The following is an 18,764-nucleotide window of genomic DNA, read 5'->3' as shown; positions in this document are numbered from 1 at the left end:
CGATCTTCGTGACGATCACGTCCCCTCGATGCACTATCTCGTGGATTAGATGATACTTTCGCTCTGTGTGTTTGTCGTGCTTGTGACTCCTCGGCTCCTTGGAGTTCGCTATAGTAGCACTATTGTCATAATAGATGGTGATGAGCCTAGACATATCTGAAACAACTTCCAACTTTATCAGGAACTTCAGAAATGGGACGGAACTCTAGGGTCTAAAATGAAGGGTCACACTTATGAGAAATTGTTAAGCTAGTTAGTGATTTTTTGACCAAATTAATGATAACTAATTGTATAGGAATAAAGAGTTATTCTAGTCTAATAGTTGGTTGAGAGTGTCTTAGTTCAATAAAGGGACAACTGACTACCTTTCCAGTGATTTGTGTTATAATACACAGGCTCACCAAGGTGGCACATTTTATTCAAAGAAGGCTCACGTACGCGATGAGTGAGTGGGCTTAGCTATACGTGAAAGAGATGGTAAGATTGCATGGTGCCGGTGTCAATTGTGTCTGACAGGGACCCACGTTTCACCTCCAATTTTTGGAAGAGCTTCCATGCAGCTTGGGGACGCGGTTAAACTTCAATACAGCCTTCCAACCCTAGACGGATGGGCAAATAGACCACTTGAATCAGACGTTGGAGGATATGCTGCTTGCTTGTGCGTTGGAGTTCTCGGGGAGTTGGGACTCCCACTTGCATTTGGTAGAGTTTGCTTATAATAATAGTTATCAGGCTACCATTGGCATGTCGCCCTTTAAAGCCCTATACGGTAAGGGTTGCAGATTTTCTGTTTGCTGGGGGGAGGTTGGTGAGAGGAAACTGATAGGAACTGAGCTAGTAGAGATGACAAATGAAGCCATGCAAAAGATCAAGGTTCGAATTCTAGTAGCGTAGAGTAGACAAAAAGGTTACGTTGATGTTAGACGTAAATAGCTTGAGTTCGAGGTCTGTGATAAAGTGTTCCTGAAAGTGGTGCCAATGAAGGGTGTTCTGAGATTCGGAAAGAAGGGTAAACTAAGTCTACGTTTTGTAGAACCAATCGAGATCTTGGAGCGAATCGTCCCTATGGCTTACCGTTTGGCTCTGCCACCGTTTCTCTCTGCGGTCCATTATGTTTTTCATGTCTCCATGCTGAGGAAGTACATAATGGACCCGTCTCATGTGGTGGACTTTGAGCCATTGCAACTGAATAAAAACTTAAGTTACGTAAAGAAGCCTGCACAGATTGTTGCAAAGGAAGTGAAAGTTTTGCACAATAGGGAGATGCCACTGGTGAAGATTCTGTAGCAGAATCATCAATTTAAGGAAGCAACATGAGAGCAGGCAGACGAGATGAGAACACTATATCTAGAGCTCTTCCAAGACTAGAACTTTCGAGGACGAAAGTTTCTTAAGAAGGGATGGATGTAACGCTCCAAATTTTCAGGTAAAATTATGTTTAAATTGGAGTTTGTTTTGGTTGAGATTTTGTTTTCCTTAGAATCTATTTTCTTTTTTTTTTTTTTTGGGAATTAATAAAGTTGGGGGAGCTAGGGTTAAAAGAAATTAATTGTATATATTTATATATATAATTACTTAGGGTTATTGGAAAGCATGCTAGAGGAAAAGAAAGAGAGAAGAAACCCTTCCCTCTGTTCCAGCCGTGCAACGCCATCCCCCCTCCATTTTTCGATTCCGTTCGCACCACTGTGAAGCTCGGCCACCGGTGACTTACAGCCACGCCTCCCCACCATTCGACGTCTGTCGCACGTCAGATCTCTCCCTCCCCTTTAGTTCCATGCATTCCACTGTAGGTCCCAACCGCGTGCTTAGCCGCTCGTCCGTGCAAGTCAGCGCTACTCGACTCCACCTTCAGCCAGCCGCATCATGTGCCAACGCCTCTGCCAGCCGCGCCTTGCCAAGTTTGCCAGCCACCAATCTAACCCAAGTGTTGTTCACCAGTTCTGATGCGGACAGTTCCGGTTGTCACCAGATCATTGTGGTTTCGTCCAATTCTTTTGTTTGGGGTAAGTTTCGGGTTCTTTTGGTAGGCTCATTGTCATTGGTTGTATTGGGCCAAAGCTATCTTTACCCATGAAATTTTTGGTGGTTGATTTCAGATTCTACTAGTGGTTAAGGAAGTTGCCAAACGAAGTGAAGGTTCGTTTGGGGCAGTTCGGTACCCTTAGGTAAGTGGATGTAATTTCACTGCATTTTTTGGGAGGTGTTGTGCTACTATGTTTTGTTTCAAACCATTGTCAGTGTTGTGTGGGCATGTTGGATAGTCTTTTAAAGTGTTGAGAGTTCGCTTCGAATGTGTGGGTTTTTGTGACTTTCGTGCTTGAATTGAACTTTCTGGTTGTGTAAAAAACGTGATTTACTAACGGTTCGCCATCGAACCTAAGCATGCAGACTGGTTCCTAAATTGGAATGAAATATCTTGATATGCCTGTTGGTTAGTTGAAATTTCTGGAAGTCTACGCTTATGTCATGGAATGTTGCTATTATATGTTCTAACGTGTGGATGAATTGTGAATGGTTATATGGTCTTAGCGTGATTTATAACTTTGGTAGAATGCTTATGTCTGTATGAGATTGCAGTGACTGTTAGCACTTCCATTGGGCTATGCACATCGCATGTTGTGAGCCTTCGGGTCCACACTTTATGCTTATGTACGGTGTCCCCTTGGGACCACCACTTATGTTTATGTTAGTACTTATCGAGTTCACTATTTATGAAAGCTTGCCTTCGGGTTTTTCCCTTATGGGTATGCCTATGCCTGTGCCTATGATGCTACTGTGCACTTGTGTCCTAATGGGGAGGCTAACAGATCACTGAGTGGACCGAATAGTGGGTTGCTTTCTGAGTATACTCATATACTCACCCTTTTCCTCTCATGTTTTTCAGGTAAAGGTAGAGATAGATCGGCACATAACAAAAGAGATCCATGACCTGGCCATTTGAACGAGTCTTTGCTTCCGCACTTAGGTTCTATTTTGCTAGTGTCCAGTCTAGGAGTTAGGCATTGTACTCCTCAATTTCATTTATTGATTTATTTAATCGCTATTTATTTTAAAGTTAGGTCAGAGGTACCCCGAAAAGTAAATCATTTTGTTTTGTTATTTCTTTGTTTTTCTTTTTGAAGTTCTCCTCCTTATTCCTTTAAGTTTTATTTAACAAAATATTTTTTTTTCTTAATCTCTTTTTCTTAAATATCGTATGAGAAATATATTGCCAAGCATATGCATGCATAGAGTAGCGTCCTAGAAATATATTAGAAATTAGAGTCGTTACATTTATCTTGTTAAGTTAAACGACCATTTAATTAAGCAAGTTAGTTGAGTTTAGTAGTGAGAAGGTTAAGATAAAAATAAGCTTTACAAAGGAACATAGGATTAAAATCGATCTAAGATTTTTAGAGATTCAATTATACCTAATTAAAATCAATATAGAATAAAAATTGATTAGAATGGACTTATAAATTGTATAAATCAATCTAAGATTCAGTTAGCCATACAAACTGTTGATATAATTCAGGGATGCGTTTTGTTTTATTTTATTATTAAGGATGGATGGGTTTGAATATGGAATCATGCGTTAGACATAACTGATGTGTTTGCTCCCATGCGTCTGAGGTCATACATCGGAATGATGATACGTTAATCTTAGCATGCAATGACCACGCGTTCTTATCACAAGTTTTCTTACGCTTGCGCCAAGTATAACATAAATGCAAGTTTTTCGGGTAATCCGAGGTCAAACACGGGGACTTGTCACTCAATAATATTTGTGAAGTGATGTGTTTGAGGTAATGAATAAGAATAAAAATAAAGCCAAAAAGGTTTAAATGTTTTACACACTACTTCTACTCCTAACTAAACAGATTGAGCAATAGAAGACTTGCAATGAGAATAAATAGAGACACAACAACCAATAACGCATAGTAATGTTTACTATCTTAAATCGCCCGAGTAATCCTAGCTTGTTGCACTAACGCATCACAGCTCTAGGTGGTCAGCTGCATGACTATATCTCTATAGTGCATGGTTGCGTCGAGCATAAGATTGTGCCTATCTTTAGGAACAATACGAACCTTGCTTAGTATGTTCCATCCCTTACCTTCTCAGGCAGTTAGATGCGGCTACTTAACTCATAGACAAGCAATGCAACATCCCATAGACAAGCGTTGCCACAACCTTTCACCAAGCAAAGAGAATTAACTCACTATACTCACACAAAGCACACCTCTCGGTGGGTTGCTACATGCGTCCTATCTCTAGGCTACACAATTGAGCATGCGATTGACATTGATAAATAAACGCTGAAGATAAATTATGATAGAGATGAAAATGATGAAGAAGACGATGATGGAGGAAGTAAGATTTGCATTGATCACCAAATATCTTAATATCTCAAGCTAAAATGTAATACAATACAGAGATTAGAAGGGAGATGAAGGACTCTGCGTCAAGGCTGCCGGTGGTGCCATGGATGAATGGTAGAGATGTCTCTCTCGAGCTCTATCTCCGGCGAATGCTCCGATCGTCACTCGGTCTGGGCTATGGAGATGAAGAATTCTCACTGGAAATCTCTTTCAAGCTCTCATCTGTGATCACAAACTTCTGCCTTGAGGCAAAAGCTTGGATGTCTCAAAATGCAGGTCTCAAGGGCTATTTATAGAACTTGGACGCCGACAGCTGTAATGATGAAGGTATGGCTCACTACTACGTTTGTCGCGGTTTGGGCATTGTCACATTGCTTTATCTTGTCGATACTCCCAAGGTATGCGTCCGAGCTTAATTTAGCTGAAGTTATCAACGGGTTCTGCCCATCTTGCGATCTTCTATTATGGCTGTCACTCCGTGGACGCAATCTCTATTTGTTCACCGCGTTCTCTATGCATTGGACGTATGCGATTACTGCAACTTCCATGCGTTGGACACATGGGGTTACTGCAACTTCTATGCGTTGAATGCATGGGGTTGCCGTCTGCGTTTGTCTTTTGCGGTCGCCTGGCTTCAGCGCATGTGTTTGTCTGTAATTGCCTATTACAAACGCATACGTTTGATTCTTGTGGTAGCTACAAAAATAGACACTTTGGCATGGAATAACGTATAATATTGGGTCAGTGAGGTTTTAGGTGATTATCGACGCAAAACTCGATTTTTCACAAATTCTAAGTATTATCTCTGCGTTTTCTACCTGTTAGCCCTCATAATTCTAAATAAAAGGCTTATAATAATTGGTATTTCTGCCAGTTATCACAAACATAGGACAACTTCTTGAAATTCACTTAGGTTTTCTATCAAGGATTGTTAGAATTCCTTTTATAGGTAAGAAAAAAATCTTTTCTCTAAGATATTTTTGATTAGGTAAATCCCTTAAGAGATACAAATCATCTAATTCCAGTCGTATTCCATATGTTGTTTCTTTATCTATTACCTCTCTAAGAACATTATCACTCAGATTTAAAACAATGGTACTGTAGGTTGCACTCTTCATCTCTTCTTTATCTTCTTTGGTCATTGTCTGAGGCAGTTTGGCAGTATCAGAAATGGTTTTTAGAGCTTTCTGCTGGCCATGAATGACCTTTACCTTTGCTTTTCCAAGAATAAAGTCTCCCTTCCCATCAAACTTCTCAAGGCCACAGCATGCCACAACCATTCTTTAGTCAAAAAAGTGTTTCTTGAGGTAATTGTTGGAGCTTTCTCAACTTTTACAGATGCTCTGATACCAATTTGGTATAAAATACGTGTATAGTTTTGATGAAAATAGATAGACTAGATGCGTGTCACTCCTTCCTTTTACTCGACATGGAATAAAACAATTGATTTCGAAGGGAAAATCTTCATATTCACTCCTCCTTCAATTGCTCTCTCGATAAGTTCTCTTCCACTTTCTCAATGTTTTTCAATTCTCTCTCTGATTTACACTTATTCACTCTTTATTATTGTAGATTGTGATATTAATTCGATGAATAATAAGATATTACTACACTATCAAGAAGGAATTTGTCAAGAAAATATAAAGGTAGAAAGAGAGAAAAATATATATAGAGATTTAGAGTGGTTTGACTTATACAATGTTTACATCCACTATGATAGAGAGAATATTTTATTGAAGATTTAGGAGAAATTTTATAGCAAGAACTCAAATAAGTATTATTTTCACTCATGCATCTAAAATCATCTTAATGATTCCTATTTATAGAGTTTAGGCATGCATTAATTAGTTATGAAAACTACTTTAACTTATTGCAATTTCACAATTAAAAATAACATTTAGGTTATTTTCTACCGTAATCAATTAGTTGTGATATCAATATTAAATTACGTTGTAAAATGGGCAAAAATAAAACACATTCAAATATAAAACCATTTGCAAGAACAATCCACTCCTCTATTCTAGCGAATGCTTGAAATGATGTTATACGCTTGAGTAAGAAAATTAAGATTACCAATCACACTCCGATATCAATAATCCAACAAAAAAAATCTAAAATTTTTACACATTATTTGATCTTTTTTATGAATATTTATCATATTGTACCAAATTTGAACCTCTTGAAAAAAAAAAACGGTTTCCAATTGAAAATATCAAAGACCATATAGAACATATGAGGAAATAAAAAATAATAATTGGATTTCAAAAATCGATGGTAGTCACTGAACAAGCTAACAACAGAGTGAAGTTCACAAATCCGTAGCGAACTAAACTTAAATGATCTTTCTCAATTGGAAAAATTGATCGAATCCCTAACAAATTGAAACTTGGAAGCTTCATTCTCAAAGCAAGTCAATCAACATTTTGAAGACCTAAAATGCTAGTTGAAAACTACTCAATTCACATCAACTTTAAATCTACCAATATTGAATATTCAATTTTGAATGGCTTGTAGTTCAAATCCATGACAATCGAAGGAAGAAAAAGAAAACTTTTTAGAGAGAAATTTTTTTACGGATAATGACTTTTAGGACGAGTAGGCTCTAATATCATGTCAAAAAATTTTCTCTTTAAAACCTAATTTTGGACTAAAAGACATCTCAAAGATAAATAATTGTGGGAAAATATATTAGGGAGATTTTCAAAAATAGAAAAATAAGAAAAACTATTTATACATAATAATAAAATTTAATCATCTTTTCCCTTTTCCGTCTATCAATAGAAATTATCAGTGTCTATCAATAATAGAAACTGATAAAAATCTATCGTTGATAGAGACTGATAGAAGTTTATTGGTGTTCTTGGTGTTCATCAGTGATAGAAACTTTTTTTTGGTGTTCATCAGTGATAAAAAAAAAGAGACTAATCATTTTGTGGTCAGATCTTATACAAACTTTTTATATAGGATATCCTGCTCACATGTCTCTACATGAATGATCAGGATCAGATCATTTGTAACACTTTACAACAATTGTAACAATTACAAAGTGGGTCGCATCCATAGTGTCACTAGGTAGGTACCCAACCTTATCCATCTACTATAGACCGTTAGGTTATTACTTAAACATGATTTACCTATATGTCTCCACATACATGTTTAAGCTTCATTAAATGTCCTTGGATCTTAGTTTATTGGTTTTGGGTTTAGTGCAACTAAGCGTCAAATAAAATAACATTTATTTTATTGGTTTTGGGTTTAGTGCAACAAGATTTAGGGCATCAACCCTCATAAAAACAAAATAGTAGTTTGTACATGAATCACTAGAGAAGGAGTCTAAAAAAAAAGTACTTCAATCAAATTGCTAAACTCTTTGTGTAGTGAAGTTTCTTTCTATGGAACAAACCTCAGACGTAGGTGATATTGCACCAAACTGGATTACCGATCTCTATGCTCACTATCTCTACTGCTATTATTTGATATTAAGTTATTTTGTTTGTCCGTTATCAAGTTTCAACATTGTATTTGGCATTTTCATTTTGTGTTTTTTTTGTAAAGCAATAATAGGAATGATTCTACCATGAAAATCCAATCACAAGAAATGTAAAGAAGTAAACTCATGGCTTAAGATAGAAACAATAATCATCAAAGTTGGAAACTCAATTTGTAATTGAACCATATTTTTGTTTATAAAAACAGTACAAATACAAAAGGTAAGATAGATTAAGAAACACATACATGATAATCCATAACTTTTCTATTGTACAAATTTAGGGATAGAAAAGTGCAAGTATGTTTATGAAAGCAAAGAACAATAAGAGGAAAAGAGAGTCAAAGCTCAGCATCAAGGTGAAGAACCACATCATGTTGGCCATAAATATTGGCAAAAACAACAGCTTTGTGCTGAGGAAGTTGGCCAATCTTAGCTGATTCCTCTTCACTCAATGACCAATCAAAAATGTCAATGTTTTCTCTCATTCTCTCTTTGTCAAAGCTCTTTGCCACTATGCTCACCCCTTGCTCATACACCCATCTCAATGCAATCTATAATTGAAAGATTGAAGCGCTCTCACACGTTTAGAGATATTTATCAATTAGGTTCTTTAAAATAAAATTCAAGAATCTAAAAGTGTAATTTATTTGATACAAACATGAAAGTTTCGAAACTAAAAGTAAAATTGAAATGATTTATACCTGAGCAGTTGTTTTGCCTTTGGCCTTGGCAATTTGAGTAATAACATCAGAGCTCACAACTTTATCGTGGCCCCAATGAGTCCCAACTGCACCTAGAGGAGAATAGGCCGTTACATGAATCCCTTTTGCTTTACAAAACTCTCTTAGTTTATTTTGATGCCAAAGTGGGCTCATCTCAACCTATATTAAATTAAAAGTATTATTAAATGATTTTATGAAATAAGTTTGTAAAAAGAAATTAAATAGAACAATTAAAAACTAAAAAGAGGCATTATTACTTGATTGAGTATTGGGGGTATTTTTGCAAAGGAGAGAAGTTCTTGAAGTCTTTTGGGAGAGAAATTACTGACACCAATGGCTTTGGTGAGACAAAGGTTTTGGCATTCTTCCATTTTCTCCCAAACTCCTTTGAGATCAATTGCAGAAATGTCCTCTTTATCAACTGGGACTTTACACACTTTAGGATTCACCTTCAATGGAATGTGGATCAAGTACATATCAACATATTCCATTCCCAAGTTCCTGTTCATTTTTTTTTTTTTTTGTATTATTTGACAATTAATTAGTGTATATCTTGTAAAAAGAAACCGCCTCCGACAAACATCAATCAAATAATTTGAGATGTAAGAGATTGTAGGTTTGTTCAAAACTTTCAATTTCATCAAATCGTACCTCAAAAATTTAAGCGTTAAGTTTTAAAAGTTTAGCTAATTTTTAACTTTTTGAATAGTTTTGTTAAAAAAACAAGTTAATTTATTTTGAAACTCGATTTTGTTTAAATTAGTGAGATTTAGAGAACTTAATATTTTATTTTGTTAAAATTAGTGTGTCAATTTGAAAAAAATAAATGAAAGAGAGGGTAATAATTATTTAAATGAGTGACTTTATAGGTAAAAATTGTAACATAGTTGTCCAAGTATTTAGGTTTTTAATTTGATGAAATTGACATATAGAATGAAAATATTAGTACAAGTTAAACAAGTTTAATTTAGATTATGTTGAGTTTGTTGGCATTTGTTTGTTCATATTCAATTCACTAAAATTAATTCTAAAATACAATTTCTTTTATTTAAACAAAACTTATTTGGGACTGCAACAAATTATTCTTTAAATTGTTCTTCAAAAGAAAATTGTTGACAGAATGAGGAAAATAAAATAAAGGTTTAAATATTAATTTAGTCCCTATACTTTTTGTCCTTATACTTTTAAATTATTCGTTTTAATCTCTATACTTTCAATTTTAGTTTATTTTGGTCCTTGTACTTTAAAAACACATTATATTCCTTGTATTTTTAACTTTGATTTATTTGGTTCTTACCTTTTAAAAAGTTGTTATTTTGATCCATTCATTTTCATTTTTAAAGGATAAAAATGGTCATTTCTTTTTAAAATTCACGAATCAAAATGAACCAAAGTTAAAAATATAAGGATTGTAATGAACATTTTTTGAGTATAGGGACCAAAAGAAAACAAAGTTGAAAGTATGAGGACCAAAATGAATCATTTGAAAGTAGACGGACTAAATTGAAAAAAAAAATCAAAAGTATAAAAACAAAAATAATATTTAAACCTAAAATAAAATACAGAATTGAAAAATATATAATACCTAAGACTGGCCTTAATCCCATCAAAAACAAGGGAAGGATCAGCAAAACCACAAGCCAACTTAGTGGTTATGAATACTTCATCCCTTGATTCTATCAGTCCAAGTCCCAAAGCCTCCCTAATCCCCTCTCCAAGAGGCTGCTCCGATCGATACGAATACGACGTATCGAAATGACGATATCCGGCTCTTATCGCCTCCATCACTGCAGCTTTCGTCGCTTCTGGCCCGACCATCGACATCGTCCCCATCCCGACCACTGGCATCGATTGACCGTTGCTAAAAGTCACCATTGGAACCACTCCCATGTTTAGCTATGCTATGTTGTTAAAGCTTCCTCTTCACACCCTTTCTTCTACAAAGCTCACAATCTATAATTTGCACTCAAATTTGTAGCTGACTTTATATATACTCAACCTCTAAAGAATTATTAGAATAAATTATTGTATTCGTATTTCGATAATTAATATTAATTTATTCACGATATGAACAAAGAAAAGTATTAATGAAAGTGTAGCTATGACCAGTATTATTTGGAGTGTAGTATAACTTAGAATGTTAGACTACTCAAATAAAAAAATAAACCCACCTTCTTTTTATTGCCTTTGAACTAAAATTGAAGATTTCAAAATCTTTCTATAGATTTATCTTAGAACGTCAAGTCGTCATTTGATTGGAGGGTTTTCTGTATGAGAATTGACACCAAATTTCAAATCTCATATTTGTTTCGAAGTTTTTAACCTTTTCTATTGGATTTTCTCTTTTCTCCTCTCCATTGGTTTTTTATTTTATATATAATTTCATTTGGAATATAATTAATTAATTAATACTAATTTTAAAAAGATTAATATGAATATTTTTCTATTAAAATATTTACTTAACTTATTTTTACTATAAGAATTTATCAAATGAATGTAATTACTTTTTTTTTTAGTTAAATTTAGTTCATACAAAATTCATTTTTCAATAATAATAATGTATTATTTTATTTTTCTACTAATCAATCGATTATTTATTGGGACTATTTTTAATTTTATCTTTCTTTATTAACATATAATCATTATTGATTATTTATAATCAGTGGACCAATTATTGTGATTAATTTATATTACTTCATTCATTATTAACCTATTATGTTTATAAAACTTTTTTTAGTATTTTCTATTAATATAGCATACTTTTATCTCATTTCACTTTTTATATAATATATTGTTTATTAAAATGTATTTTCTTATTTATTTAATTAAATTTAAAATTACTAATGTTGAACTTAATTAATTATAAAAATGATTAAGTATTAAATTATAATTAAGATGACGTTCCTTAACTATATTAATAGGTTAATTTTATTTATAAATTACTCGATTTTTAAATATTTATAATTAAAATTATTATTGATTCTTAAATAATTAATTTTTATCTATATATTGGATGATATTTCTTGCTTAATTAATTGGTCTATTAAAATTATATAAGATTTTCATGCTTAATTTCGTAAATTAAATACAAAAATAATTTTTCATAAACTTGTGATAGCATTTCCCATGTACAACCAAACACAGTCATCTTTGATTCACGAACATCCTAACCAAACGACCCCAAAGTGTATTCTAATATCATTACATATTAAGCATATATTTTTTTAAAAAAAAAATATTTTAAATAAAAAAATCTAAAAATATTTATAAATAATAGTAAAATATCGCTATCTATCCACGACAGACTAGTAGACATAGATAGTAGTTTGTCGCGGTCTATCACAGATAAACTATGATTTTTTTCTATATTTATAAATATTTTGATTTATTTTTTCTATATTTAATAAAATTGTGCACCTTCAAAAGGAGTGGACCCCAAAATTCTCCTACCAATCACTTTGGCTTGGTTGACTTCTAATTATTTAATCAAATAAAAAATTATTGTTAATTAAAACCTCAAACTAATAAGTATATCAATGATGGTAAACTTTTTCAGTAAATCAATACAGACGATTATTTATTATTGATTTGTAACTCATTTTCTTTTATTCTATTTATAATAACCTACAATCATCTTAACAAAATTACTATTCTCCCAAAATCTTATTGAAATGGCAAATATACTTACTTAATTAACTTCTTTCCGAGAATCTAATCGAATGAACCAAAATATTTATATAATATAGTAAAATTTCACTATCTATCTACGATAGACTATGATAATTTACCAAATATTTTTAGCAGTTTTATCATTTAAAATAATTTTATTTTATTTTTTTTCAATATTTTTTTTCTAATATATGTTAATTCTAGTATGTAATAAAGTGTTAAATAAACGTGAAAATTATGCATAATAGACAGTTTAAAAATTGCATCTTAATGTCCAATTATAGTTTAAAATTTGCCGAGTGATAAAATTTCAATGTTTATGAGTAGGGACATTCGTGGGTTGGGTTGGATTTGGTTTAGGGATATTTTAGGCCCAACCCTATGGTTCGATTTGTGTATTTTTCTAACCCAAACTAACCATTGTTAAATTATAAACCCGAACCAAACCACCCCATAAAAAAAGAGTTGGGTTGGTTCAGTTCCATTGGTTTTCTTAAAAAAAAAATACTTGGAATCACCAATAAAAAAATTCCACAATCCACAAAAACGATATCCAAAAATCTATTATAACAAAACAGGTATCCAAAATTCACAAGAAAGACCATAATGTCTACAAAATTCAAAATATAGGCAACAATGTTTTCAAATGTCTACAAAATCCATAAGACTATAATGTCTACGAGGGGTGTTCATGGGTTAGGTTGAAAGACTTTTTAGACCCAACTCAATTGTTCGGGTTGTAAATTTTTTCAACCCAAATAACCTTTTATTAAAAAATGAACCCAACCCAACTCAACCATGAAATATTTGAGTTGGGTTGGTTCGGATTAATCGGGTCATTTATTTTAAATTTTATTCTAAAAAGACACAAAACGTAAATATGTAAAAGTCTTATTTAATTATTTTCATATATTGAATTAAGATTAACAACTCAATTTCAATTTATATAGTGAAAATTTTATTTCTAAAATGTAAAGAAACTACTTCTAAGAGTTGTTAAATAAAAATAAAATCAATATATGTATAAATAATTGTTTTATAAGTAAGAAAAAAATATATTTTAAAGTTAATAATAAATTCGGGTTGGTTTGGGTTATATTAGGTGAACCCATAAACCAATCCAACCCATAAAATTTTCATTTATTTGAACCCAACCCAACTCAAATGAGTTGATAACCCAACCCAAACCATACAGGTTGGGTTGGGTTGATCGGTTTTTTTGGGTCATCGTGTTTTTTAAACACCTCTATTTATGAGTAAATTAATTTTCCATTTATTTTATTATTTAGAATATTATAGATATATGGGAGAGAGTTGACTAATTCACATGGATCCATGAAAAGCGGCGTTATTAGTTTATTATTTGTTTAAATGAATGGAACTAAAATAGAAATATTTTACTATTTTCCAAATTATGTAGTTTTTATATATATATATATATTTCAATTTATTTTCATGTACAAAATTTAGTAAATTTCTTTATTTCGGTATATTATTTATATTTTCAAATGTTGCATCAATGTATATATATAAATTTAGAAAAATTATTTTAAATGAAAAAACTATTAAAAATATTTACAAATAATAGTAAATTATCATAGTCTATCTAGTTTATTTGCCATAGACTATGATAGAACGTGATAGACTACTATCTTTGCATGTCATAATAGAGGTGAACACAGATAGTAATTTATCTCGGTCTATCACCATCTATTGTAGATAGACTGAAATTTTAGTATATTTTTAAATATCTCGGTCTATCGTCGTCTAAATAGTCTATCTGTGATAGACTGTGATAGAACGTGATAGACTACTATCTGTGTATGTCGTAATAGAGGTGGACAAAGATAGAAGTCTATCTCGTTCTATCGCTGTCTATCATAGATATACTGAAATTTTAGTATATTTTTAAATATCTCAATCTATGTCGTCTATCTAATCTATTTGCGATAGACTGTGATAGAATATGATAGACTACTATCTGTGTATGTCATAATAGAGGTGGACACAGATAATAGTCTATCTCGATCTATCGTGGATAAACTAAAATTTTAGTATATTTTTAAATATTTTGGTTCATTTTCCTACATTTGAAAATAGTCCTAAAATTTAATACTAATCTGAAGATAAATATTAAACCAAAAGATTGGTAAAATAAATGAAAAGAAAAAAAATTTAACTTTCAAACAATAGCAATGAATTTATTCCATTATATAAATAAAATAGGAAAGGGAAATACAAATTAAAGTAAAAAAAAAATGTTTTTACTTAAAATAAAATTAAAGCCACATTTGAATATGAATGCACATATTCATACAGCTGATTAGTAATATCTTAAGCTTCCCACAACTTTTATAAAGTCAAAGATACATATATGGTTAACAAAATAAGAACAATATTTTATTATTCTAATTAAAAACATTACATAAAGGTTATGATTTATAATTAAAAAACAAACAAAGAAACAACAAACTAAAATAAAGGTTAAAATACTTCAACAAAGTCAAAACAATATTTCATTATTCTACTCAACAAACATAAAAGTTAAAATACCATTTTTAGTTTCAATACTACTTATTCAATTTGAGTTCTACATTAAATAAATCCTGAATTTTGTCCTAGTTGTTTTTTACAAAAAACAAAAAAAGAGAGAGATAACTTTTATCGATAGAAAAAAAATGTTAAACTATTTATAAAAATAACAACAAAAAGAAAACACTGATAGACTTTCATTGACGCCTATCAGTGATAGACTTTTATTAGTTTCTATCATTGATAGATATTGATATACTTCTATTAGTCTCTTTCAAAATTGATTAAAATTTTGTTATTTTGTTTAAATAGTTTTTCTTATTTTTCTGCCTTTGAAAATCTCCCAAAAAAGATATTGTTTATAAATGTTTTCTAAATTTTAAAAACATATTCACATGTTGTATTTTTTAGCTCGAAAATTATTACTACTATTTAACCAATATCTATAAAATTTAATTTTGAGAGAGTAAATTTAAATATAGATAAAGTAAGAGGACTAAAATTGAATATCTAAAAGTATGAAGACTAGAAGTGAATCACCGGCAAATATGAGACCATGATATTTTAAACAAAAACATAAATTACTTTGAAACTCAATAATCTTTTTTAATAAATAAAGTTGAAGAAAAGTTAACATTTTAGGTAGGTTAAGAATTTACAATAAAGATCAAATTTAGTTAATGATTTTTTCAAGAAAGAGAGAAGTTTAAGAAATGAAATAAATTTGAAGTAGTCAAGCTATGTATAAATTAAATTTACTTTTGAAGTCTTCAAAAAAAATTAAAATTTTTTTTAATTATTATTTGTTTTTATTTATTATTATTATTATTTTAATTGTAGATCGTAATGTTTGATAGAAGTTGAAAATTATTGGCATGTAGACAAAATTTGTTTAAATTTAAATGATAAGAAACAAAAACAAATAATGGTGGTGGTTTTGGTTTCAATTTATATAATAACAAACAAAATTAATTGATGATTCCAACAATACTAAATTGCTTCCATCAAAATGTCATTTTTTACGAGATATATATGTATAAGTTGAACTTATAAATTAATACGTGATAAATTATTGCCTCTCTACATTACTAATTTAATTTTCTCGTTCTCGGCTTGCCCTTAAGTTCTCAGTTAATAATTTCAATAAATTAATAAGTTAATAACTTCTAAGAAGTCAAACCGAGCATAATTCAATTGGCATCCAAATGTATTGAAGAAATTGACACAAAAGGATGAGAGATAATCTCTTTTGAAGAAAGAAACTTTTATTTAAAATGTACGAGGATGAACAATTAGGGATGTTCAGGGCAACGAGTTGGTTATTATAGTCTTAGGTTATAATAGTTTGTGTTTGAGGTATAGATTATTCTAGTTTTGGTAATAATAGTATGTGTTTGAGATGTAAACTATTTTAGTTTGAGAAGGAAATAGTAAACAATGTAGCAAAGAATAAAAAATTGATGAATGTAAATTTATAAAAACTGTAGCAAATAATAAATATCGTAGCAAATTTTAGTTTTGAAATAGTGTTGATTATAACCAATTGAGGACTACAAAATAGTATTTACCATAGCAAGAGGTGGTTATTATAGTCTTAACATAGTCTTTACCCCAAATGCCCCTTAGAGATTACTCTCACTCTCAAGACACTCACTCACTTTTCTTTACTAGCTCTCTAACTTTTCTTTCTTCCTCTCTTTGCTTGCTTCACATATGAGGTCACATCTCCTATTTATAGGCATGAGATCCAAGAGCCCAAGTAAAGGATCTCTCTAGTTTCTTCTTCAATTCTAGAAGTTTTCTAAATATTGTTTGGGTTATCCTTATCTAGAGGAATTCTCGAATTCCTTTAAGCCTAAAGAAAAATCGAGGATATTTCTAGATCTTTTTGTTTTTTTTGTATAAATTTATTTACATACTTCATAATTCTAGAAAAGTCTAATTTACATATTTATGTCATATGGTAGATACTTCAAGAACCTTCTAGAATAGTTAGTATTGCTTCTACTTTAACACTCCCCCTCAACGCTAACTATTCTAGCTTGTTGGAACTCTTGCATGCTTGGATGTTCTTAATCTTCTGGCACTATGTCTTGACTTCGATGTCTGCTCAATGCATCCCCTTTTTATTCCATAGCCTTTCTCCAATGGACATTCCGTGACACTTATTTGTATGTTGCTAACTCTTCAAATGTTGCTAATGTCGCATTCACAAACCTGAAATTTTGTTTTCTTTCTCTAGTTAATCTTGTTGGGATTGGTGTCCTAATTCTCTCAGAGTCTTGTTGTTTATAATGTTACACATTGTTTGATGAATAAAATAAATGTTATTTCATTTTGACATTTACTCATATGCAATAAACAAAGGTCCTTGGTTATCTTATGTGAACTTAAGCATGAATATGTGATATACAAGTAGATCATGCCTTAAGTGATAACCTAAATAGGTTTGTAGTATAAGGATTAAGGTGGGATACCTGATCTTGGTGACAATATGGATACGACCTACTTTGTAGAGGTTTGCAAGTGTTGTAAACTACTACAGATGGTAGATACTGACCATTCATGTGGAGATGTGCGAGCGGGGGTGTCCTATACAAAGAGTTTGTATTAGACCGGACCACAAGATGACTAGACTCTGTATATAACATCATTGATATTAGAGACTTACATCTCACCTAAATGACCATAGGTGACATGACCTCAATCCAGAGTGTTTTGGGAACTCCTGCCTTTGAGGACGGTCCTTTGATTAGTATGGGTGAGAGTGGCTAGATTGCCAACTCAACATGCCTACCTTTTTGGGGACTTGTCTGATCTGGGAGCTGGGAACTCAATCTACAAGATGGAATTCACTTCTTTCCCAAAGCAGGGATAAGTAGAGAGATTGCTCCCTTAAAGGCTGATTTTGGGGCTTGAACATAGTAGCCACAGCTTCTCTTTGGAAGAAAGGGCTCATGAAGAAAAACGAATACAAGATTTCCATGAGCAGCGGAAATAAGATCATTCCAAATTACAATCATGTATGAACATTACAATTACAGTCGTAAAACAAAACATACAGTTATGCAATTGATATAGAAATTACAACATGAACAATCAAATAAACAAGGAGAATGCTACGAACGTTTGTTGCCTCGTCTCCACGCTTCTTACTCACGAACGCTCAAACACAGCAATCTTAAACGCTCGATCTACACGATCGCAACACAACATGAACACCGCGCACTAGAAATCTGCGATTGCCTCGATTACGAACACTCCAGCAAGAACACGAACGGCCTCCACAGAACCTCGACGGTGTCAAGTTGAGTATGACACCACCAAGAAGGTTACCTTGGTATTCTCGGTGTGAAAATCTAGAGGGTGGACTCTATTCGGACTTGGAATGAGGTAGACGAAGGAGGAAACACCGATTATGTACATGATTGGGCAAGTGGGAGATGGCTGAAACTTATCGCATAGGTCGATGCCCAATCGTTTAGCTAAAGCTAAGCGATCGTCTAGCAAAAGTTAAGCGATCATTTAGCTCATCGCATAGCTCAGTGTATGTCGTCTACAAAACAGTACATGATCGTTTACTTCGCTCAAGTTGTCGTTTAGTGAATCGGTATTTAGTTGACAAGCTTCGTGAGTTTCTTTTTGCGTGAGATAAAACTCAAAACATTTTTTTGACAAAAACTTACTAAAATTAGGAAAACCGTTTTCCTTTTATCTCACGATTACCATGAACCACCAATAATCTCCCACTCAATTGGTTATTAGAGAAAAAGAATTAATTATCCAATAATTAATATTATTATAAATATAAATGATAACCAACTTATCATATTATATTTATAACCTATAGTTTTAATATTTCATCTCATGAAACATATAAACTATAGTTCTTTTTCTATTCCATGGTACTTAATGTAAATCTTATTTACATCAATCCCCCATTAGATGTATCTCATACATCATACCGATTATATCATATATAATCAA

General features: G+C 32.0%; 1 protein-coding gene and 1 long non-coding RNA gene across 2 annotated transcripts; one reads left to right on the top strand and one right to left on the bottom strand.

Moving 5' to 3' along the window:
- The first annotated feature begins 1,604 nt into the window (after positions 1–1,604).
- LOC150034943 (uncharacterized) lies at positions 1,605–3,125 on the top strand. The gene is made up of 3 exons (XR_016530957.1): positions 1,605–2,006; positions 2,100–2,168; positions 2,888–3,125. It is a non-coding gene; the product is annotated as an uncharacterized LOC150034943 (long non-coding RNA).
- Positions 3,126–8,008: 4,883 nt separating this feature from the next.
- LOC120082088 (D-galacturonate reductase-like) lies at positions 8,009–10,538 on the bottom strand. The gene is made up of 4 exons (XM_090315727.1): positions 10,162–10,538; positions 8,834–9,077; positions 8,556–8,735; positions 8,009–8,405 (listed from the first exon to the last, which is right to left on the bottom strand). Exons 1-4 carry the CDS (start codon positions 10,464–10,466, stop codon positions 8,193–8,195), a joined length of 942 nt encoding a protein of 313 aa, XP_090171853.1. The 5' UTR covers positions 10,467–10,538; the 3' UTR covers positions 8,009–8,192.
- Positions 10,539–18,764: the final 8,226 nt, after the last annotated feature.

The sequence above is a fragment of the Benincasa hispida genome, chromosome 7 (genome assembly GCF_027475165.1).
Source record: "Benincasa hispida cultivar pf3 chromosome 7, pf3_genome.v1.1, whole genome shotgun sequence".
NCBI classification, from domain to species: domain Eukaryota; kingdom Viridiplantae; phylum Streptophyta; class Magnoliopsida; order Cucurbitales; family Cucurbitaceae; genus Benincasa; species Benincasa hispida.
This window is presented reverse-complemented; position numbering and strand designations above follow the sequence as displayed.

Coding starts and splice junctions, on each gene's coding strand:
- LOC120082088 (XM_090315727.1), bottom strand. CDS start 10,466: ATGGGAGTGGTTCCAATGGTGACTTTTAGCAACGGTCAATCGATGCCA. Junction 8,736..8,833: donor TACCCCCAATACTCAATCAA/GTAATAATGCCT, acceptor AATTTAATATAG/GTTGAGATGAGCCCACTTTG. Junction 8,406..8,555: donor AAGGCAAAACAACTGCTCAG/GTATAAATCATT, acceptor TTTCAATTATAG/ATTGCATTGAGATGGGTGTA.